Genomic DNA, 22,347 nt, shown 5'->3' on the forward strand with positions numbered 1-22,347 from the left:
TCCCCCTACACCAGCCCTATGCAGCACGAAGCTTCAGTTGGAAAGCAGTGCCCAATCCAGGGGGCCTGGCTGCTGTTTGCGCATCAACCCAGTGGCGCCAATCTTCCTGGTTTTTTTTTTTTTTTGTAGATTTATTCATGAGAGACACAGAGAGAGGCAGAGACATAGGCAGAGAGAGAAGCAGGCTCCCTGCGGGGAGTCCAATGTGAGACTCGATCCCAGGACCCCGGGGTCACGCCCTGAGCCAAAGGTAGACAGACCCTCAACCACTGAGCCACCCAGGTGTCCCACCAATCTTCCTCTTTTGAGCAGGGAACTTTCCTGGTCAGAAAGAAACGTGTCTTTGAAGCACATCATGCAGCACATCGAGGCATCCCCCAACATCACCCACTATGCCCTGATTGGCATGCGCAAGTGGTCCAGCAAGACCGGGAGCAGTGAGGTGCGTGAGCCCTTCTCCCGCTGCCACGTGCACGACTTCCTCATCCTGAACGTGGACCTGACCCAGAACGTGCAGTACAACCAGAATCGGTGAGTCCTGCCCCCTGTGGCTGTCAGCACCACCCCTGGGCCCTGAGCCTCCTCTGTCCTGCGGGGCCAGAAACCAGCGGCCTCCTGCCCATACCATCCATTGGAGCATTTATTTATTTATTTATTTGCTTATTTATTTATTTAAATTTTATTTATTTACTCATGAGAGACACAGAGAGGCAGAGACACAGGCAGAGGGAGAAGCAGGCTCCATGCAGGGAGCCCGATGTGGGACTCAATCCTGGGTCTCCAGGATCACACCCTGGGCTGAAGGCAGGCTCTAAACCACTGAGCCACCCAGGCTGCCCCTTCATGGAGCATTTAAAAAAAATGTTGCGTTGTCTAATTTTGTGGAGGGGAGATTTGCATAAGATCCATCAACTTCCTTCCTGAGTCCACATGACACTTTATTCGGTGACTCACATTTGTGCTACCTTGTTTCTCTTGCCCCCCCCCCTTTTTTTTTTGCCTCCTTGGAACAGTGTTGCTTTTTAGGAACCTTAGCACTGAAGAAAACTGAAAAGTAATTTCCATGTGATACTGTCTCTGGGTCTAGCAGCAGAGTCGCTCACATCTCAACAATAATCCACTTGTTACGGCTTATCAGGCTTCTCTTCGGGCCAGGCAGTGGGCACACTCCCAAGACAGCCCTCGTGGCGGCGTCGATTTGGAAGCCAGGCTGCCCTGCTGGGAATCTGGGTCCTGCCACTTACCAACTTTGCAATTTAGGCACGTGCCTTACGTCTCTGAACCTTGTTTTCCTCAGCTGTAAGAAGTGGCTAATATTTTTATTCTGGGCAGTTTGCTGTTCTCTCTCTCTCTCTCTCTCTCTGCATGAGGAAAGAGAAGCAGACTCCCCGCTGAGCAGGGAGCCGGGTGCAGGGCTCAGTCCCAGGACCCCGGGATCATGACCTGAGCCAGAGGCAGATGCTTTACTCACTGAGCCACCCAGGCACCCCTGTTGTTTTCTCTTGAACCATTAGATGAAAAGGGGTTTGTGAGTCCCTCACATGGTGCCTGTAGCATCCGGTCGGCAGTGGTAGTGCACCTGTAGCTTAAGCCTTGGGTATGTGCCACCTGTCCTGGTGCAGACACAGCCGGATCCATCGTCCTTGTTTCTGTCACCTTACTTACGTACCTCAGTAGAGGAGGTCTTGAAGGCAGGAAGGAGCCTACTGCACCCCCAGAGCCCCGAGCCCAGGGGCACCTGCTCCCCTCGCTGGCAGGGGCCTGCTGGGGGCATGGGCTGCATCCAGTCCTATCCGCTCCCTCCTCTGGTTCTGAGCAGGTTCATGTGTGACGACGTGGACTTCAACCTGCGAGTGCACAGCGCCGGCCTCCTGCTCTGCCGATTCAACCGCTTCAGTGTGATGAAGAAGCAGATTGCGGTGGGTGGGCACAGATCCTTCCACATCACGTCCAAGGTGAGGTGCGGAGGTGTGGCTGCAGGGTGGCACCCAGTCTCGGGGGCCGGGCCTGAGCGCTGGTTTCGAATCATCAGCCTCGGGAAGGGAGACATGCCATCAGGTTCCTCTCCTGAACCGTGGTCCTGATGGGTACCCGGTGCACGTCCCGCCCGTGTGCGCTTACCTGCCCTGAACGTGCTCCGTGCTCGCCGGTCCGGCTTCTGTGCCGGACAGAGCTCCCGGGGTCAGCGGCCGTGCTCCCCTCTGGGCCCCTGGGGGGCCTGGCCGATTAACTGAGCGGCACCCACGGGCTGGCAGCTAGCTGTGCTGTCCGCGCACGAGCCGGACCCTTGGTGGGGGGAAGCACGGTCTGACTACGTCAGTGCTGGCTGCACAGTTTGAGATGGAAAGTCGCTGACCTGTCTCGGCTGGAGGGTCTCTCCGATCCCTGGGCCAGAGCCCCATTCTCTGCTTTTTGACCCCCGTCTACCTTGAATTTTGCCCTGATGATGGACATCAGCCAGTCCCAATGCCACCTGCCTCTTCCCAGCCTCTGTTCTCACTTGTCTCCACTAACCGCTTAGCCTGAGCTGGGCCAGGTCTGAATGCGGATACCAGTCTCAAGCCCTCTGCCGTCTGCCCCTTCCGATGGGCAGGGAGTGAAGCCTTCTTTGAAAGGGAAAGTCCATGTCTATTTAAAAAAGCAGCAAGACATTTAAATAAAAGGTCTGTACTTCCAGAAGAACTTGAGAATCCTTTAAGTCCTACTGCCACCCACCATTGAGATTTTTTTTCAAACCATTGAGATTTCTTACTGAAATTGTGTTAGATTTAATTTTTTTTAAAAAAATCTGATTTTTATCACGTTAATTCTATCAAGAGACCCTGATGTGCTCTTAAAACGAATTTTTCTTCATATTCCTGAGTATCACTTTTTTAGCTCCAGATATTTTATCTTCTTATCCTGAGCATCATCTTCTTTTCCATTGGGTTTAGTTGCATGTTAATTATATGTAGGAGAGCTGGAAACACTCGATAATCTTTCACCTGAATGAAATAACTATTTTCGTTCACTCACCAAATATTTACTGAGCACACAGTCCCTTTACTCAGGAGCGTATAGCCTTGCCGCTGAGGCAGATGTTGAGTACGTAGCCAAGTGTCCTTGTGACAGGTGCCACTAGGGTGATGGGTGTCACAGGGAGACCTCACTGCATGAGGGGTGGGGGTGGGCGTTTGTGTGAGTGTCCCCCAGAAGGTGACACTATAGCAGAGACCTGGGGAATGAGAAACAGGATCAAGGAAGAATCAAGGTAAAGGAGCTAAGTGGGTGGGAGCAAGGAGGTGAGTGTGGAAGAAGCATAACAAGCAGGGGAAGCAGCAGAGATGGGCTTGGAGAAGTAAGCAGGGCCTTACCAGCCATGGGAATGTTCTGGACTTTCTGGAGAAGTAATGGGAAACCACTGATGGGTGTCCAGCGGAGAATTTGATTAGTTTTATTTATGTCCACAGTCTCTCTGGCTGCAGCATGGAAAGCATGTTGGCTGTGGAGGAAGAGGTGGTGGGAGAGGATGGCCAAGGGGTCAGCAGGAAGGGCAATGGGGACAGGTGGGAGGTAGATAGGATCTGGGGGCAGGGGTGTGGCTGACCCTTCCCAAGGTCTGTGGGTTCTCTCAAGTTTTCTAGACCAGGTGGCCAGTTTTTTGCAATGGATGATCAATGTCACAATCCCTCCTAATCACATTCACCAGGATCACACGTTCCACTCTGGTAAAAGCCTAGTTTTCTTAGAGAGGTTTATGGTTGAGGGTTATGTTCTCACCTGCCAACTCTACCTGGCGATGGGGTGTTCTGTGGCAGGGTCACTGTCCCCCCCACCCCCCGAAGCCTGGGGAGGGACTTCTGTGGCCAGGCTGCTGGGAGTGGCTGAGCCCACCCTTCCCCTCCAGGTGTCCGACAACGCGGCGGCCGTCGTGCCGGCCCAGTACATCTGCGCGCCCGACAGCAAGCACACGTTCCTCGCCGCCCCCGCGCAGCTTCTGCTGGAGAAATTCTTCCAACACCACAGCCACCGCTTCTTCCCGCTTTCCCTGAAGAACCACAGCCACCCCGTGCTGTCCGTCGACTGCTACCTTAACCTGGGATCTCAGGTGACTCTCAGAGGGGGCCCGGCTGTGAGCCCGTGAACCTGAGACACTCCTAAAACAGATGCTCCAGGATCCAGGACTCGGGCTTAGAACTGCTCAGCCACTTTGCCTCAGGTGTTCACCTCACTTTATGGCTGAGAGTTCAAACGCTTTAGCCCCCAGTATGATACGTTAGGAATGAAAGCCGGCTCTGATGCCAAAAGAGTTCTGATTCTCAAATGAACCAATGAGTAGATAAATCGGGGTGCAATTTCTTGGAACTGATTTTTAGGATGTAGATCTGCAAATGATGCTAAGTATTGTCTCTGGCCCCCCAGTAGCCTTGAGCTTGACCAAGCGGTTCGTATTTGTTAGGCACGAAGCCCTAGCATCATGTTGTCGAGTGTGTCAGGGAAAATACGGTTTCTCATGGGTTTCTTCTTTTCCAGATCTCTGTGTGCTACGTGAGCTCCAGGCCCCACTCTCTAAACATCAGCTGCTCTGACTTCATGTTTAGTGGACTCCTGCTATATCTCTGTGATTCTTTTGTGGGAGCTAGCTTTTTGAAAAAGTTTCATTTTCTGAAAGGTAACTTCTCATACTTTTACCCTGGATCTTGATTTAAATGCCTTTCATCACCTGGCATGTCTGTGGAGGTGGCTTCTGGTCCCATCCTTTTTTGCCAGTGGGTAAATTGAGGCGCAGAGAGGGACTATGACTGCCCTCATCTAGGAAAGAAGGCTAGGATGTGATCCCAGCATGGCTGTCTTTCCCTTGTACCTGTCAGGGTAGAGACAAGACACATCCCCTTTCTTTTAGCCAAATAGGTATTTTTCTATTTTATTTTATTAATTTAATTTAATTATTTATTTATTTTATTTTTTATCTTATTTTATTTTATTTTATTTTATTATTTTATTTTAGAAAGTGAGCAAGAGAGCACAAGCAGGAGCAGAGCTAGAGGGAGAAGCAGACTCCCCATTGAGCAGGGAGCCTGACGCGGGGCTTAATCCCAGGACCCTAGGATCATGACCTGAGCTGAAGGCAGACACTTAACTGACTGAGCCACCCAGGCGCCCCAGCAAATAGATATTTTCAACTTCTGTGTTCCTTTTGAGCCCAAATTCTTAACCTCAGCACCCAGTTCCCCCAGATGTTCCTTCCTCCTGACACCTGAGGTCTTCCCCCTCGTCTTGGGGGTACTGTGTGCTCTTTGACTTTTACTCTGGCCTTTCTCATTCTATAGCTATTGTCATGCTAGAGTGGTTGAGAGTGACAGAAGTTCATTCTATAGGACTTAAAAAAATTGTTTCCAGCCAGCCAGCTGGGATCTCTAACCCATCTTCATTTACCCTTGGAGTCTTTGCTCTGACCTTCTCGAGGGCGGGAGGGGGGTGTGTGTGTTTCCTGAGCACCAATGCTTTGTGAGGCCTGGGAAGTAGTAATCAGAGGTTTTTAACATAGTCTTTGCCTTGGGAAACATTTGGTGTAATATGATAGGACATGTAGGTAGGAGGTAGACGGACCAAAAGGACAAGTAAACCAGAGTGCAAGTAGAACCCAGGCAGTAGCTTTCATTGACGTTCTTCCCTGCCCTGCCCTTGTATGCAGGTGCCACCCTGTGTGTCATCTGCCAGGACCGGAACTCCCTGCGACAGACAGTGGTCCGCCTCGAACTGGAGGATGAGTGGCAGTTCCGGCTGCGGGACGAATTCCAGACCGCCAACGCGAAGGAAGACCGGCCACTCTTCTTTCTGACTGGACGACACATCTGAGGGACATGGCAACAGGTTTTCTGCAAGACTGGAGCCTTCAGGACCTCACGCTTGAGGCTAAAGGAATTCTGAGATCCATGGGTGCTTGAATTGGGATGGCCCTGGGACTGTTGGGCAGCCTGCATGTCAGGAACCCAGGCCCGGACATGCACGGAGTCTTCGAGCAACGAGGAGGAGTCGGCAGCAAGAAGGAGGCAAACCCATGCCTCCTGCCTTCTGGGCCAGACCACATGGCCCTGGGCTCTGCTGAAGCCTGTTTTATGAAGAAAAAACTTTTGCCTGCTATCCTGTCATCCATGTGCTTCCATGGACAAACTTGACTTCTCTCGTAGTGCTAAAGGATCACTCTTGGATTTTTCTCGTAGAGGTTCCAATATGTTGGGCAATGGATAGGATTTTGGCTATGTGGGTTTCCTTATTACCTCCTACAAAGCAATATTCCAGAAGAACGTTTTAAATACCAAAGGGTGGAGACAAGAAGAAACGAAGGTCATCTCCTAAGAATTATGTAATTGCCTACAAGTTTGCTCTTCTAGAAGCTAGCCCAAAGGCATCAACTCTAAGAAAGTAAAGCAAATGGTTTTACTTCAGAGCAAATATGATTCTATTAAAATAAAATCCTATAGGGTCAATACCCTACCTCTTAGAAAGGGCAAAAGTGAAAAGAAACTTTCTTTAAAACAAAAAGTGTTTCAGGAAGGAGATTAAGGTTGCAGAGGTTGACGTGAAGAGACAGACTTTGCCTTACAAAGGAAAGAGGACCAAATTGCTTGCTTTGAAACAACAGAAACAACCAAAGTGACATATAAAATAGTTGGTAAGAACTAAACATTTGATTATAATTTATTGAAGCTCAGTTTTTAGTTCCTAAAATAGCTTGTTTTCTCTCATGAGTGCTTGGCCCTGATCAGAGTGGAAGGGGACAGAGCAGAGAAGACAGCAGGAATGTTCCATGATGCTCGTCGCAGCATTTGTCTGCCTGGAATGTGTATCGAGCCAGCGCCCTAGAGTGCCACCCACAGGCGAGGCATTGGACCAGGTACTTCCACACTTAATGATCCTGCCTATTCCTTCCAGCAGCCCATGTGGGTACGATTATTCTCCACTTGGAAGACAAGAAGGTTCAGATGCAGAGAGTATACCTCTCCAAGATCACAATGCAGGAGGGAAGCAGAAGGATGGACAAGTAGACTCCTGGATTCTGGACCAGAGTCTGTCTTGCCCTGCACCACCATGCCTCTGGAGTGTCCCTAACTGAATAAAGATCTTCAGAAATGAACCATCAGAATGCATTCCTACACATTCCTCTTAGACATTTATAAGCACTCTAACGGATAGCAGCCCAAGAAGAAATTATTTTAAAAGATGATGCCAAAGAGTTAATCTTTCTTTTTTCCCTAAGAAAAAAAAAAAGCCCATGAATATAAAAGATTAGTTCAGTGTTTATAAAACGATCACTTTGTATATGCCATTATTCCTATCTTGGAATAAAAACTTACCTTCTTTAGTTATGTTTGTCTTTTGTAAATAGTTTCCATGCTAGTCTTCCCATTTTATTAGTTAATTTAAACTTGAAAAACAACTCAAACTACTATTCTTGTTTGTTCCAGCCTTATGAATAAAATATATAGTGCACTTACGATTTCTTTGGTGAGCATTAGTTGCATTATTTTGAGAAGAAGTAGTGTGGTCAGTGATCTCCAGGGACCCCCTGCTTAAAATCTCATAAGGGAAAAGACAGTTTTGGAAAGGAAATAATAAATCCAAAAAAATAAGCGCCTGTTAACACATGGAGGAATCCCTGAAAGAGAAAAGCAGACACAGTTGGGGGTACAGAAGAACAAAAATGAAGGAAAGCACAGCTCAGACATGCAGAGAAACGTGCACGGGAAGATGTGGTCAGGAGTGCTGTGTGTTTTGGAGTAGCTAAGCAAGCTGGAAGGTGGCCTGGGGCATTTGTCAGGGTGATTATAATTTGGGGCAGCTGGGCTATTCGAATTCCTCTAGGTCTTCTGCAACGCTTACAGATGCCACCGCCCCAGGCTAAGCAGGTGGCCGTTGCTAAGGCTACAGGAGAGTGTGGAGCCTCAAGGAGGAGGGCATAGGGGGTCCAGACTTCTGTGAAGACAAGCTATTGGCCTACTCCTCTCCATGGTCTTGTCCTGTCCCCCATAGTCACGTGGGGAAGTAAACAAAATAAGCAAATAGGAACCCCCGGTATGGAAATGAATAAACAACTCAGACTTATAAAAAAAGCAAACATTATATGGTGAAGGATGATAACCTCAATAAAGAGTCAGTAAAGCAAATGGAATCCTATCCTATAAAAACAAGTGTGACTAAAATCAGAAAATAGATTATATGGTGTCCAGAACAAAAAGGATGGATTACGGATCTTGGAAATCAAAACTGAAACCTCAGTAGGCGGATGAAGTAGGCAGATAAGCTCAAGAGTGAAGCAGCTAGAAGGTGTAGCTGGGGGGCAGGGGGGCATCCCTGAGAAGCCAGGAAACAGGAATGTTGGTGGTCTGTGCTTACCCTTGACCCCTCCGCTTGCTCACTGCATGTCAGCCAATTGGCCCTCCTGGCCCACCTTGGCCACTGTCAGGCAAGTACCCAACTCAGGCCTGTTGCTTCTTCTGCCCAGGACACTTCTCCCCTTCACATTGCTCGGATCCCTCTGAGGTCACCTCCTCAATGAGGTCATCCCCAATAGAATATACTTTGTTTAGTGTTTTCTTTGTCTTTTCCTCTGAAAGTAGGAACTTTGTAAGATACATTCACTGCTGTGTGTTTGGAGACTTGAATATGCCCAGCAAATGGTAGTGCTCATGCGCACTGATGGACTCTTCTGTCTTAGGTGCTTCTGACATGGGAGCTGGGGGTGGGAGTGGCTGGTGACGGAGGAACTGAGAGAATAAGGAGTGAAATTGTACTAAAATTCTTGATTTAATGGGGTGGGGGTGAGTAACATGTTAGCAGAAAAGGAATATTTAAATATATGTTTAAAAAACAGTGATTGCTGGAAGAAATGCAACAGGGTGTCCAGTGTCTAAACAATAAATGGAAAGCAGCACCAAAAAAACCCCAGTGTGTAAGGGAAGAACGGGCTGGGGAGGGGAGAGAGAAGCGTGGTAAATAAAGTAGATGACAGGGCAGCCCAGGTGGCTCAGTGGTTTGGCGCCACCTTCAGCCTGGGGCATGATCCTGGAGACCCGGGATCGATTCCCACATCAGGCTCCCTGCATGGAGCTGCTTCTCCCTCTGCTTCTGTCTCTGTCTCTCTCTCTCTGTGACTCTCATGAATAAATAAATAAAATCTTAAAAAAATATAAAGTAGATGGCAGAAACACATCCAAACATACTCTTCATCAAAATAAATATAAATGGATTAAATTCACCTAATAGCATATTGAGGCTCTTGGACTGGGTTAAGAAAGCTAATCAGAATGGGCTTCAAAATGTTAAGAAGTGAAGTGTGTGAAGAGATTCTTTAAAGTTCAGAGTTAAATCCAAAGTTAAATCCATAAAGGTCGCAAAACTTTGTAGATAGGCCGGCACTGCTATGAAATCTAGAAAGCAAGAACAGTTCGGAAAAGAAAAGGGCAATAATGGGATAATTGCATAACCATAATTGGAGACTGGTACATCTCTCCAGAAAAGAGAGACAGAAGAGCAATAGAAGTGAGAGTCGACTGACACGGTAGGATGTTTGATCAAGTCGAGAATTCTTATGGAATAGAAATCCCAGGAAACATCCTGGAACTAGACAGAGGTGGTGGTTGCATTACCTTGTGATTGCGCTAAATCACACTAATGGTAAATTTTACGTGTGTTTTGCCACATTAAAATTAAAACTCTTCCAGAGCATTGGAAGATACAGAAAGCTGTACTTTTGCAAGGCTAGACATGGCAGTCCTCCTCAAACCAGATAAGAATAGTAAACATACAGCTGTGGCTCTTTTGCCCTGAAGACTTAGAGCAATTTGAGAACTCTTGCAGTAAAGGAAGAGTCAGGCTGTAATTGCAACATTGACTTGGATGTCAGAGTTCTCCTGGCAGAGGTGGTGGCAGGGAGGGCATGGGATTTGAAACCAGGAGACTTGGTTTCACTCCTCGATTCCTTTGCCAGGTCACCTGCCCTCTCCACCGCACCTCCCCCCCCCCCCCCCCCGGAGAATGTGTCAACTATGACATGAGCAACAGTAGCAGCAAACATTTTTTGAGCACTTAGTATGTGCCAGGCATTTAACTAGGTGACTGTTTACTATTTAGCCAACTCAATAGCACTCTGAAGTAGATACCATTGGGACCATCTTAGAGATGAAAAAGCTGTGGCTCAGAGAGGTTGGATGACTTGTCTACGATCACACAGCTATCAAGGGACAGAACAAACCTAGATTCATGCCGGCGGGTGTAAGCATAGTTCCAATAACATCACGGTTACTTCCCATCTTGAGTAATGTACTCCCACCAAATGTCACTCATCAGGAGGTGCTGTTGGCTCAGAAGGCCCTCTGTACGATAAAAGTACGGATCCAAAATTCTTTCATTGGCAGAGGTGTTGGGTCACCTGTGGGAGGTAGTGGTGGATCCCAGCATATACCAAATATATTGCATTATGTATCATCCCGAGTCTGGGCGATCCCCACATTAATGTTTAGATACTCCTTTAATAACAAAATTTGCATTTAACTTTCCAGATCTGGCTTCAGAGCCTACAGACAGCTCTTTAAGGGAAGACTATGAACCAAGGGCACATCTAGTATTGACGGCTTTCATTTCTTTTTTAGTCTACTTGCTTAGGCAGACTTCCCAGAGCAGAAGGAATTAGCATTTTAATTAACAAAACAGTTGGAAAGCCAGTGCAGCATTTTAAAGCCCTCCATGTCTAGAGGAGAAACAAGAGTCCATGACTACATTTGTCATTCACTGAATATCCTGTCCCAGTTTCCCTTTCTTTCTTTAACTCTGACGAGCACTAGTTTTTCCCTCTTGGGATCTCTGGCCACTCCAACTCTGGTTCTTGCTCTATAAAAGGATCTTTCCCAAGGGTGGCAGTCCACCCTACCAAGAAGGGTGGGTTTGGTCGCTGTTTTGGGTTGAATCACATCCCCGAAAATACATGCAGGTCCTAACCCCCGATACTTAAGAATGTGATCTTATTTGGAAATAGGGTTGTTGCTCATGTAATTAGTTGAGATGAAGTCATACTGGATTATGGGAATATTCCAGTCATACTGGCATGAAATGGGCTCCTAATCCAGTATGGCTGAGGTCTTAAGAGAGTGAGTAACAAAGGAAGGCGGACATGTGACCATTAAGACAGAGATGGGAATGATGAACCTACAAGCCAAGGATTGCTGGGAACAACCAGAAGCTGGAAGGGGCAAGGAAGGAGTCTTTCCCCAAGTCTTTTGGGGCCCTGCTGACACCTTGATTTGAAACTTGTAGCTTCAAGTACTATGAGAGAATAGATTTCTGCTGTCTGATGCCACATACTTTGTGGTGCTTTGTTACGGCAGCCCTAGGAAACTCCTACAGGTGGGCAATGCATACTTTGCCTTTCAGAGTTTAGTGGAAGTTTCCTAACATTCGGCACTGATGAAGTCATGGCTGTAAGACTAGGCTGATGAAAAGAACCCTTTGGGGGGCTCCTGATCTTAGCTAAGCAAGCCAACGGTCCAGCCAACCACACAAAATAGAGTAGACGTTGTTTAAAGATGGGATTAGAAAGATACTTGGCATTTGGGAACCAGGGGTTTCCTTTATTATATTCACAACAGCTACTACCAACTGAGCACTTTCAGGTGCTAGATACTACGCTTTTCAAGCATTTTTTTCCCTCGTATTTATGATACCATTTAATTCTTAAAATCTAAGGGATAATTGTCATGATGTCTATTTCACAGATGTGACATGAGGCCCAAGCAGGTGAAGGAATTTGCTTTAAGTCACACAGCTAATAAGTGACACCCCACGTGAGGATCCACCCCACGCTCCAGGCTCTGCTGTAGCGGTGCTGGTGCTGCCCATGGAACAACAGTAGGGGGAACTTAATTTCTGTTTGAAATGTGTTATTTTGATGTCATACAAACAATATTATACTAGCAAATTGGAGGGAAACAAGCCAGGTTTCTCTGTCCTTTGCCAGACATCTGAGTGTCTGCTGGGTGCCAGGCGTCATTAGGCTCAGATCCTGGCATGAAGTTAATAGAAAGCACCCCAGTCCTCGGGTCACTTGTGCCTCCTCAGCAAACCCACCACTTTCACTAAGGGCTCCATTCTAGACCTTTTCTCTGTATCTGAATGATTTCTACATATATTATAATGTAATTTTATATTGTGTTCTCTTTTGGTAGCACAACCACAGATGTTTATGCTGCTAAATGAGATTTATACTCATTATTTAATGGTGGCCTAACAAATAGGATTTGGGTGGACTGAGTGGAGTATCATGACTCATCCAATTCGTTAATAATGAGCCTTTACTTTCTGTTCCTCTTTGGCCATCAGACCCTTGGGAAGCAGCTCGAGGCACTTGGTGAGCCTGGGCTGCTCGGTCCCAAGCCTGGGTTTTGATCCCTGCATTACTGAATAGTGGGAGAAGAACTTTCCTTAACTTCTCTTTGCTTTTGTTTTCCCACGTAGAAGATGGCAGTGGTAATGAGAGTATTCCCAGGATCCCAGAAATAAAGTCTTTGGCACCCTGCTGCATCCAGGTTGGCCGCACATCTGTCCTCCCGCAGGGAGCCCCAGATGCCTGGCGTCAGTCAGTCACACTGGCCAGAGGCCAGGAGAGGGGAGCGGGTGCCCCTGGGCCTCCCACAGCTCATGGGGTCCTTCTACTGGCTGCCACCTCCCTACTGGGTGAGACTGGAGAATGTTACTACTGTCCATGGGATGTGACAGTGCAGTACGCTTCTGGAGCACTGTCATTTGTTATTTGTGGAAATTCTTAGGACATCTGAGCCCACACTGATGAGCATAAGACTACAGGAGAATGTAGTGGACTTCCAGGAGAGCGGAAAACAGCAATAATGAGAATAGTAACAACAATAACAAAAAAAATGCCAGCCAACATTTATTATTTATTATGCATTAGGCACTGTGCTAAGCACTTTAATCTTCGAACAACTCTAAGAGCTGGGTACTGTTCATCTCCATCACGCAGATGGGAAGACTGAGGCTCAGCGTGTAAGCGACTCGCCTGCAGATGCACAGCTGGTAAGTGGCGGGGCCGGGGGTCCGGATGAGTGCATCTGACTGCAGAGCTTGAGTTACTTGTGATAAAATAGCTTGTCTGAATGCTAGTGACTGAGCGGCCAGTTGCTGTTTGCTTTCGTTCATTCTTCTGCTCCGTCCAGGTCGGCGTATCTAGGGGATGGGGCCCCAGAGCCCGCAGCTGGGGTCCATTCGGGTGAGGCTCCAGGGCTTCCAGGGGTCAAGGCGCCATGTGGTGGTGCTGTCGACACAGGGAGCCGAGGGCTTTCAGGAAGAGTTTTCTGAAGGAGGAGGACACGACGTTGTACAGGATGGGGGTCACTGCCGAACTGACGTAGAAAAGCGTGTTTGTCACCAGGTAGAAGTAGTGATAGAAATTGTAGAGTGTTCTGGAAGAGAAACCCAGGAGGCATGTAAGAGGACCTGTACCTCCTCACAGCATCCACCCCTCCTGGAGAATGCGTCTCTCCTCCAAAGGGCCAGGTGAGGAAGGCCTGTTCTCTGCTCCTGGGAAGCATGGTGTCAATTCGACAAATGGCTCCTCAACACCAGCTGCCCTTTTGGGGGAGTGGACTCCACCCAGCCTCTGAGTCCCTGTTCCCAGTCCCCCGCATGGTGCAAGGTGCACCTGCTGATTGACAGGCGCCATTGCCTAGCCACTGGGACCCGGGAGCCTCGTGCTGCTGGGTGTGGTCCAGATATGTGGCGTCACTAAGAAGTGAAAGTCCTTCTGGGAAGCCATGCTCCTCGCCACACGGGTTCTCTGCAGTGGGAAGGGCTTTTGCATATGCATTTGTAGGTAAGGGGTGTTTGCAGCTCTCAAGGATGAGGCATCTGTTGGCACAGCCATTTCCTTAGAGCCATTTCCATGGATCTCTCTTCTCTTGGATGTTTGCCTTCCACTTACGATCAGAGGCATAGCGATTGCCCAAAGGAAGACAGTAGATTCTCTCCTTTTGTCCAGTTATGTCCCAAAAGGCATACATGGTCTGGTCTCAGTCAAGGGAGCCCTTGGTAGCTCATGGACTCACGGCTCTGAGGCTTCCTCCCCTCTCCTTGCAATAGCAAGGCCCTCCCTCTGCGCCCCACCTGTGGACTGCTCTGTCCTGCAGTCAGGTTGCCCATAGCCCTGATCACCACTGAGACCTCTCATTCACTTGGCCTTATCAGTTCAGTGAACTTGCTAGAAAATGCCCCATTCCCCACCCCCAGCTCAGAGAGTTTGAGGGCACAGACTGGGCAGCTGTGCTAGAATGGAGCTAGAATGGAGGCCAGAATTCCAAAAGACCCAGCAACTGGGAATCCCTGTGGAGAGCATGGAAAGTCCCAGGCCCAGCCCAGTGGCCTTTCCCTATGCACTTGGGGTCCCTCTGCTGCACCTACCCGGTCCACCCGTCATCGGAAATGTAGCAGTACATGAGCCTGCGGACGTGGTACGGCATCCAGCAGATGACATACACAGCCACAATGGCTCCTGCAGAACAGGTAGGGAGGGACAGAGCAACAGCGAACATTCTCAGTTATGCCACCTCCAGAGATGAAGATGCCAAGTGGACAAAAGCATTTCCCTGGAACTTGTTCCCAGAGTCCAGGGGTAGGAAGGGGACTTTGAGGCTATCTGACACATTCCTATCTGGATTTGCAGACAAACCTGATGTTACCCTGATGTCTGGGTGAATATCCACTTTAACCACCACCCATACACTGACATGCTTCTAGAAACTTCTACAGTCTCCTCCTGACCACCAGAATATACTCTCAACTCAGGGCGAGATATTCCCACCTGATTGTCTAACTGCAGAGAACTTACATGTCCTTCTGCCTCATAAAGCCTCTTCTGTTCCTTCTTCTGATTGATTGATTGATTGATGGCCCACCATCCATCTAGCACTTAAGTCATAAGCCAGATAGTCTGTTGATTTTTCCATTATCCCCTAGATCCAATCTGTTAAAAAGCTCTTCTTTAGCATCTCTTGATTCCTTCCACCCTAGGGACTCATATCCCCCCTCCACTGGACTGTGACAGCAGTCTTCCAACAGGCCCCTTTGTCCCTAAACTTCTCCCCCTCCCTCCCTTCCTCTATGCCTGCCCTGACTGTCAAATCCATCTGTAGTCCCATGTGGCCTCTGGATCAGGGCATTGATGTCAACTGGGAGCTTGGTGGAAATGCAGAGTCTTGGACCCACCCAGAGCAACTGAATCAGAATCTCAGGGTTGGGGCCCAGCAGCCTCTCCACACTTTTCTCACGTGCACAGAAGCCTGAGAAGCACAGCCCACACCCAAAGACTGTTGAGAAAAACCTATCTCCAAAGCAAATCTCCCTGCATTCTCCGCATCTCCGGCATTGACTCTCAATGCTGTTGTCTATGGAAAGAAGTCCAGGCACCATCATGGGCTGCCTCTGTTCTTGTCACATCACATGACACGTAGCTCTTGCATTGCTGTCCTATGTACAACACCGGGGCATTGATGAGAGCAGACCCTGATCTCTTATTTAATCTTCCCAGACCTTAGCGAGCGCCTGCATTACCGCAGGTGTTTGGAGACACCTGTTTCCCTGTGCTTCCTAATGCTTCCCCTACAAGTTGACCCAGATACTTAGAAAAACCAACCAACAAGCAATGTTTTATCAGGGAAAGTGGGGAGTTGGGAACTGGGCTGGGGACTCAGCTGGTCTGAGTCCATCATTCCCAGGCCATAGGTCCCCAACTACAGCTGCTCCTTGTATCCATCCATAGGCCAGACTCTGCAAAGTAACTGGGTATCCACTTATCTCATTTCTATATTACTCCCTGGAGCAGATGGGGCTTTCGTGTACAGAATTCCCATTCTGTCCTGTAATCATACCACCGAACGTTATGGAAGCCTATTGGTGATCATACAATTCCCCTGGGGCATAGAGAGGTATGCCTGGAGAGAGATAGGAACTTGCTCAAGGTCACTTGGCCAGGGGTTAGGGGTGGCGGCCCTGGAGCCCCAACTCTTGTGCTCAGGACAGTGTTACTGAGTACTTAACTGAGAACCTGGATGCTGTGCTGGAGGCGGCGAAGCCGGCTGGAGTCCTTGTGTCTCACCAGGCTGGCCGGGCCCCCCAGGGGGAGCGTCCTCCTCTCCTCACTCATTAGTTCCATGTGGCTGGGGGCGGGGCTTCCCGGGGCAGAAGTGGACGGCACCTGGGAGCAGAGGGCCACCAGATGGCTCACAGTGACCCCGTTCAGGAAGGCAGTTAATGCCAAGGGGAGCACGAAGGACACCAGCACATTCACCTGTAAAGGTAATTCCATGGCTTATGGTGGTGGCACCAAGGCTCTGTGATGCTGGGCATCAGGCTGGGCCCAGGGCCCAGGAATCTGCAGCAGCAGCAGGAGATGGGCAACAGCAGGGTTACCAGATAAGGCTGAGAAGCTTCTCAGAAAGATGGGAAAGAGCAATAAAGACAGGAGAGACACAAGAATATTTGCTATTAGTTGAAGACATTCATGGCCTAGGTAATAGTGGGTTCTAGAAAGCAAATAGTTAAAACAGAGGGCAGGAAATCAGTTTCTTAAAATAAGCCACATCGAAGAAGGTTTTTCCAAGAGTGAAGGATATAAGCTTCCAGAGTGAAAGGCTGCCTGGGGGCCTAGAACCATGGATGAAAATAAGCCCACATCGAGGCACGTTCTTAGGACTTTTAGCACACTGTGGATAAAGACAACCCTGAAAGCTTCCGGGGGATAAGAGAGGGTACATACGAAGGATGGGAACCAGAATGGCATTAGACTTCTTTAAGGCAATGGTGGAAGCTGGGAAATAATGGAGTGATGCTTTACAACTTGTGAGGAAAAGTGGTTTCCGTCTTAGAATTCTGTGTTCAGCCCTCTTACAGCGAATGTGAGGATAATCTGGAACATTTTCAGACATGCAAATTCTTGCTCTTTTTGTTTAACCTTCTGTGGACCTTTTCTCAGGTCATAGGAGGTTACGAGAGCATGTGTTCCATCAAAATAAGGTTGTATACCAATAAAGAGGTAGACCTGAGGTCCAAAAAATAGGGTATGTGGCCGAAGTGCATCAGTTAGATTGGAGAAGAAGAGGGGGCTCCAGGGGGAGCCTGGAGGATTCGATTGGCAGTTGACCGGATGGGTCTGGATATGCTGAAATAGTATTTATACTTGTAGTAGAGGAGTAAAACAGGCATGAGAAATAGATCACAGGAAACTAAGCAAATTGGGGAAAAAAAAAGACCTTTGTTAATGGCAAGGAAGCAAAGGTGATATTGGAAAGGAGATATAATAAAAATATATGACGTGGTTCATCTGTGAAGAACGTTTAACATAGTCACAGTGTGTAAGTACTGAGTCCAGGACTAACCTTATTATTCCCTGACGGAATTACACTGGAGGAGTGGTGAGGAGTGTGCGTGGATGCAGGACGAGGAGGGTAGGGATGAGAAAGTAAGAGACCAGAGTGCTCCTCTCCAGTTAGAAGACACTGCATAACACGTAAAAACTGCGAAATCAAGCAGGCATGTTCTTCAGAAATATGTAGGCAAAGAGCAGCAAGCGGCAAGGGTGGGCAGACAGTAGCTGCCCCTCAACGAGAGAATATAAATCCGAGTGTGAAGGGGTGGCAAGGGGACAGCTGTCTTATGTTACAAGCCTTGTAACATAATTATTGATATTTTTTAACTTATGAAAAACAAGTTTATTACATAACACCTTGTGTTTTAAGTGTTTAATTTTTAAAATCCAACCTATTTGGGGTGCCTAGGCAGCTCAGTCAGTTGAGCATCTGACTTTTGGTTTCAGCTCAGGTCATGATCTTGGGGTCGTGGAGTTGAGCCCTGTGTCGAGCTCGCACTAAGTGTGGAGTCCGCTTGAGATTCTTCCCCTTTTGTTCTTCCCCCTCCCTGCTCGTGCTCTCTCTCTCTCTCTCTCAAATAAATAAAATCTTAAAAAACAGATAAATTTCAAAGTGCATGTGTTACAGGGTTTTTCCTCATTGGTTCTGTGTGAGTATTTTTTTAAAAACGACATTTTAAGTTTTTATTAAAAAAAATATTTGAGAGCGAGAGAGGGAGCAGGGGAAGAGGCAGAAGGAGAGATAGAGAATCCTCAAGCAGACTCTACGCTGAGTGTAGAGCCTGACCCAGGGCTCGATTCCAGGACCCCAGGATCATGACCTGAGCCAAAATCAAGAGTCTGATGCTTAATCAACTGAGCCATCCGGGCACCCCTGAACTGCACATTTTAATAGCACTTTAAAATCAGTACCAAATATCTGGGTTGGGTGCTGTACGTTTTTAAGGAGTTAACACTCATGCTTTGTTCTTAATCCATGCTCACAAATCAGCAGCACCAAGAGAAAAAAAAAAACTAAGTGACAGTCATTTTAGTTTGTTGCAGAACTAGGCAGGGCTTGATCAGCAACAACATACTTATTATCAAATTATAACTTTAATACCAGCCAAGACAGAAACCGAAGGTAAAAATATATAAGTTAGTAATTAATTAATCTTTGGGAACTTTGAAAATTTTCTGGAAAAATTACACAGTTTTTTGTACTTTGAAAAGCTATGAGCAATTTTTTTGTGGCCAAAAATTACCGATTAAGATGGACCCTGAGTGACAAGACACTAAAAAGGAAGGTGGACCGAAATAATCCTAATTTGAGTTTGGTTATTTTGCTGTGTTAACGTAGACTGTGTGTCTCAAGTTAAAGTTTTTAATATGCTACTTGTCGGATAATGCTGTTATGCTGAAGGAATTCACTATGCATCATGTCAAAAGCTTGCCCCTGGCACATTTCGCAGTTTCTATTGCGTCGCTCAGTCTGTACCACACAAAATAAACTATGCAAGCAGCATATTCGCAGCACCGACCCTGCTTGGCACTCTCCCACCCCTTAGCCCAACTCCAAAATAGGTGCAGCCTGGAAGCTATCACCCTTGTCTGTGAAAACTGGTGGAACTTGGCTACCAGGCCTTCAGAGCATATGGTTGCTGGTTCATTGCCACGGCCACACCAGGGTGCAGCAGGGAGCTACACAGTCAGGCCTAAGGCTCTGACTATTCCGCTGCGACTCAGAAGCTACGTGGGGGCTGCTGGGAGGTAGATGGGTGCTCTAGATACACTGCTCCATGGCCGTGATGTGCTTGGGCCGGCATGGGAGGGCCATGTGTGGACTGGACGGCTGAGGTGTCAGGCCATGACTAGTCCCCCTGATGTGGCAGGAGAAGCAGCTCCCACTGTTGTCAGCGGGGCCCCTCCTTCTGACTGCTGTTTGGATCCCCTGCCTGCCCAGCTTCTTTAGTATCATTACTATTCTCCCTGCTGGTGTGTTTTGCTTTTGTTTTTGTCTTCGATATCACTGGGTCCAGATTTGGCTAAGGAATTTGACAACCTGCAAACATGTCTGATACAGGAGGTGGATTTTTATAAATTAGGGAGCCTACCTTGTTGCTTCTGAGTAATTCTCTATAGTGACCAGAGCAAGCAACTTCTGAAGCTGCGTGGAACGTTTTCCAGCCAGGCTTAATAACTTTCTACTTTCCCAAATTCTTTTTTTTAATTTTTTTAATTTTTATTTATTTATGAGAGAGAGAGAGAGAGAGAGAGAGAGAGAGAGAGAGGCAGAGACACAGGCAGAGGGAAAAGCAGGCTCCATGCACCAGGAGCCCGACGCGGGATTCGATCCCGGGTCTCCAGGATCGCGCCCTGGGCCAAAGGCAGGCGCCAAACCGCTGCGCCACCCAGGGATCCCCAAATCTGGGTTTCTCTTAATGCCTCCTCTTTGCCAGGCCTCTCTCTCCCCAAGTCCTCTGTACAATGGAGGCAGGGAGACCCGCTAGTCGGCCTGGGGCGTGGGGAGGGTGTGTGTGTGGGGGGGAGCGGCATCAGAAGTGAAAACGCGGGCCCCTTAGGCTCCCCCCTCCTCCCCCCTCCTCCCCCCTCCCTGCCCTTACCTGAATGAAGACCTGGAGCGTGGCGCGGCTCACCAGCACGGTGCACACGCGCGAGGCGGGCTCCGGCTCCCCGCCAGCCGTCTCCAGCTCGTGCTTCTGCCCCATGATGATTGCCATGGGCAGGGCGAGGCCGAGCGAGGCGGCCCAGACGAGCGACAGCAGGCGGCGGGTGCGGCGCGGCGACAGCAGGCGGCGGGCGCGCAGGGGCTGGCACACGGCCAGGCAGCGCTCGGCGCTCAGGCTGGCCACGCTGAGCACCGTGGTGTAGGCGCACAGCTCGCGCACGAAGTGGTAGGCGCGGCAGCCCAGGTCTCCGAACACCCAGGGGTGGCGGCACCACACGAAGTCGTAGAGCTCCACGGGCACGCCGACCAGCAGCAGCAGCAGCGCGGAGAGCGCCAGGCTGAGCACGTGGTAGCGCAGGCGGCCCGGGGGCCCGGCGCGCCCTTTCAGCACCACGCGCACGGACAGCGCATTGCCCGCGGAGCCCAGCGCCAGGATGAGCGCGTACAGCGCCGTGAACAGCACCTTGGCCCACGGGCGCGGGTCCCCGCGCAGCCGCGCGTCCAGGCTGAGCGCGGGGCCGGGGCCGGCGCTGGGCCCCGGGGGCCGCGGGCTGCTGCTCTCCATCCCGCGCCCGCGCCCGCGCCCGCGCCCGCCCGGCGCTCCCTCCCTCTCTCACTGCGCCGCCGAGACTGGGCGGGCTGCCCGGGGAGGAGAGCGGCGCCTCCTCCTCTCCGCGAAGCTCCGGGCTGGGAGGAGGACCCGCCCTCCCCCGAAGGGGGCCCCTGAGCAGCCGCGCCTGGCCTGGCGGGCCGGGGACCGAGGCCACCCGAGGCCTGTCCGCTCGCTGCCTTTGCATTTCTCCGTTGGGTTCAACCCAGGGAAGCGGGTGCTGGGTGCAAGGGGATCCCCAAGGGCTGGGCCTCACTTCCCAGCCGTGTGAGCCGGCGCGAGTGTTTTGACCTCTCTCCCCCTTTCTGCATTTAAAAATATATATATTATCTACCTTACAGAATGTCCGTGAAGATTGAATGAGCCAAAGTGTGAGAAAGCTCCAGACCTGAAGTGTAAGTAGGCATCCTGCAGGCACCGAGCGCCGGGCCTGCTTGGGCTGTGCGGCTGTGCGGGTCGTTCCAGAGACAGCTGGTCAAGGACTTGCCAAAACTTTGGCACTTTGCAGCTGTTACTCTTCTTGCTAAATGGCTGTTTGAGCACCACACTGACATCCTCCAGGGATTCTTTTGTCACTGATAGATGTGTCCTCAGGGCATCGGGCTTTCCCAGGCTTTTAGGATGTCATTCCCATGGAGCAGGGTGAGCAAGGGGGGGGGGAAGAAAAGTGTGTTAATATGTTTTAAAACCTGTCATTAGTCCCTTTCTTTAGCCTTTGTAAATGCCAGAACTTTAGAGATAAAAAGTATCTCACACTTAGAACCCCTGATACTTAACTGGAGCCAAACCGAGGTTTCCTCTGATTTTTTTTTTTTTTTTGTCTTTGGCAAAGTTGCTGTGCTCCAGTGATAGTTTGATCTTCCGTCCAGATATGCAATCATACAGTCACATTGTGGGCTAAGATTTCAACAGATGGATTTTGGGGGGACATAATACAGTCCACAACAAAGATTCCATATGTATGAATGGTAGACCAGTTTTCTTTGAAGCCAAAAAAACCTGTATTAATAGATTTTTAACTCTTCACTGGGTTTCGTGTAGCTCAATAAGGCCTGTAGGATCCAGAAAAAGGCAAGTTCCTGCTTGCCTTTGGAAGTACTCAGTCTCCCAAGGTCTAGGCTGGAACGGTGGAGAGGACACAGTGCTTGGGATCAGGAGAGGTGGATAATGCATCTCAGCTCTGCTAGTCACTGGCTGTGTATCTCAGGCGAGCGATCAGTCTCTTATTCCTTTGTGTTAGGGCGCTGAGCAGGTAGGAGTCTTCAGGACTGGAGGCTTCCTGCCCCCTGCCCCCTGCCCTGCTGTCACTACAAGAGTTAATCTTTTAACTCCTACAGGGTAGGGACGCTTAAAGACAAAGGGAAGAGTTCCCAGTTTTTCACTTGTGGCTCTGGTGGGAGTGTCTTTCCCAGGAAGGAGTGTCAAAGATGTGGAGGTATTGTTGCCTTTTTAGGACAGCTCTAGGTTTAGCATCCTCTGTCACACAGAAAGAGAACTTCCTCTGTGTCTTCTGTGGATGAGCCTCTCCAGCCAGGTCAGAGGCAGACTGCAAAGTGCAGTTACTGTGGAAGTAGAGGGAGAATCAGCACCGTTGACCCACCCGTGGGTTCACCCTGTGGCCAAGTCAGAGGGCTCACAATTCCTATCTTCACTCAGGGGACC

General features: G+C 49.2%; 2 protein-coding genes across 2 annotated transcripts in view; one reads left to right on the forward strand and one right to left on the reverse strand.

Moving 5' to 3' along the window:
- GREB1 (growth regulating estrogen receptor binding 1) overlaps nucleotides 1-7,338 on the forward strand; it is a 132,953-nt gene extending 125,615 nt beyond the window's left edge. Inside the window, exons 29-33 of the mRNA XM_055326922.1 lie at nucleotides 313-531; nucleotides 1,820-1,955; nucleotides 3,887-4,087; nucleotides 4,513-4,651; nucleotides 5,675-7,338. Coding sequence (XP_055182897.1) covers nucleotides 313-531; nucleotides 1,820-1,955; nucleotides 3,887-4,087; nucleotides 4,513-4,651; nucleotides 5,675-5,838 — 859 coding nt within the window. The 3' untranslated portion in view covers nucleotides 5,839-7,338. The remainder of the gene's footprint in view (nucleotides 1-312; nucleotides 532-1,819; nucleotides 1,956-3,886; nucleotides 4,088-4,512; nucleotides 4,652-5,674) is intronic.
- Nucleotides 7,339-12,971: 5,633 nt separating this feature from the next.
- On the reverse strand, nucleotides 12,972-20,640 carry NTSR2 (neurotensin receptor 2). Its single transcript, XM_055327561.1, has 4 exons — nucleotides 20,011-20,640; nucleotides 16,081-16,330; nucleotides 14,446-14,536; nucleotides 12,972-13,451 (listed from the first exon to the last, which is right to left on the reverse strand). The coding sequence occupies exons 1-4, from the start codon at nucleotides 20,638-20,640 to the stop codon at nucleotides 13,283-13,285; spliced, it is 1,140 nt and encodes a 379-aa protein (XP_055183536.1). The 3' UTR covers nucleotides 12,972-13,282.
- Between the last annotated feature and the right edge of the window lie 1,707 nt (nucleotides 20,641-22,347).

Source organism: Nyctereutes procyonoides, unplaced genomic scaffold (genome assembly GCF_905146905.1).
Source record: "Nyctereutes procyonoides isolate TBG_1078 unplaced genomic scaffold, NYPRO_anot_genome, whole genome shotgun sequence".
In the NCBI taxonomy this organism is placed as follows: domain Eukaryota; kingdom Metazoa; phylum Chordata; class Mammalia; order Carnivora; family Canidae; genus Nyctereutes; species Nyctereutes procyonoides.

Bases quoted from the DNA above. Each gene is read 5' to 3' on its own strand.
- NTSR2 (XM_055327561.1), bottom strand. From the start codon at position 20,640: ATGGAGAGCAGCAGCCCGCGGCCCCCGGGGCCCAGCGCCGGCCCCGGC. The intron at 16,331-20,010 runs GTAAGGGCAGGG...TTACCTTTACAG, and splicing joins CGCTCCAGGTCTTCATTCAG to GTGAATGTGCTGGTGTCCTT. The intron at 14,537-16,080 runs GTTAAGTACTCA...CCTGTTCTGCAG, and splicing joins GCACAGCATCCAGGTTCTCA to GAGCCATTGTGGCTGTGTAT.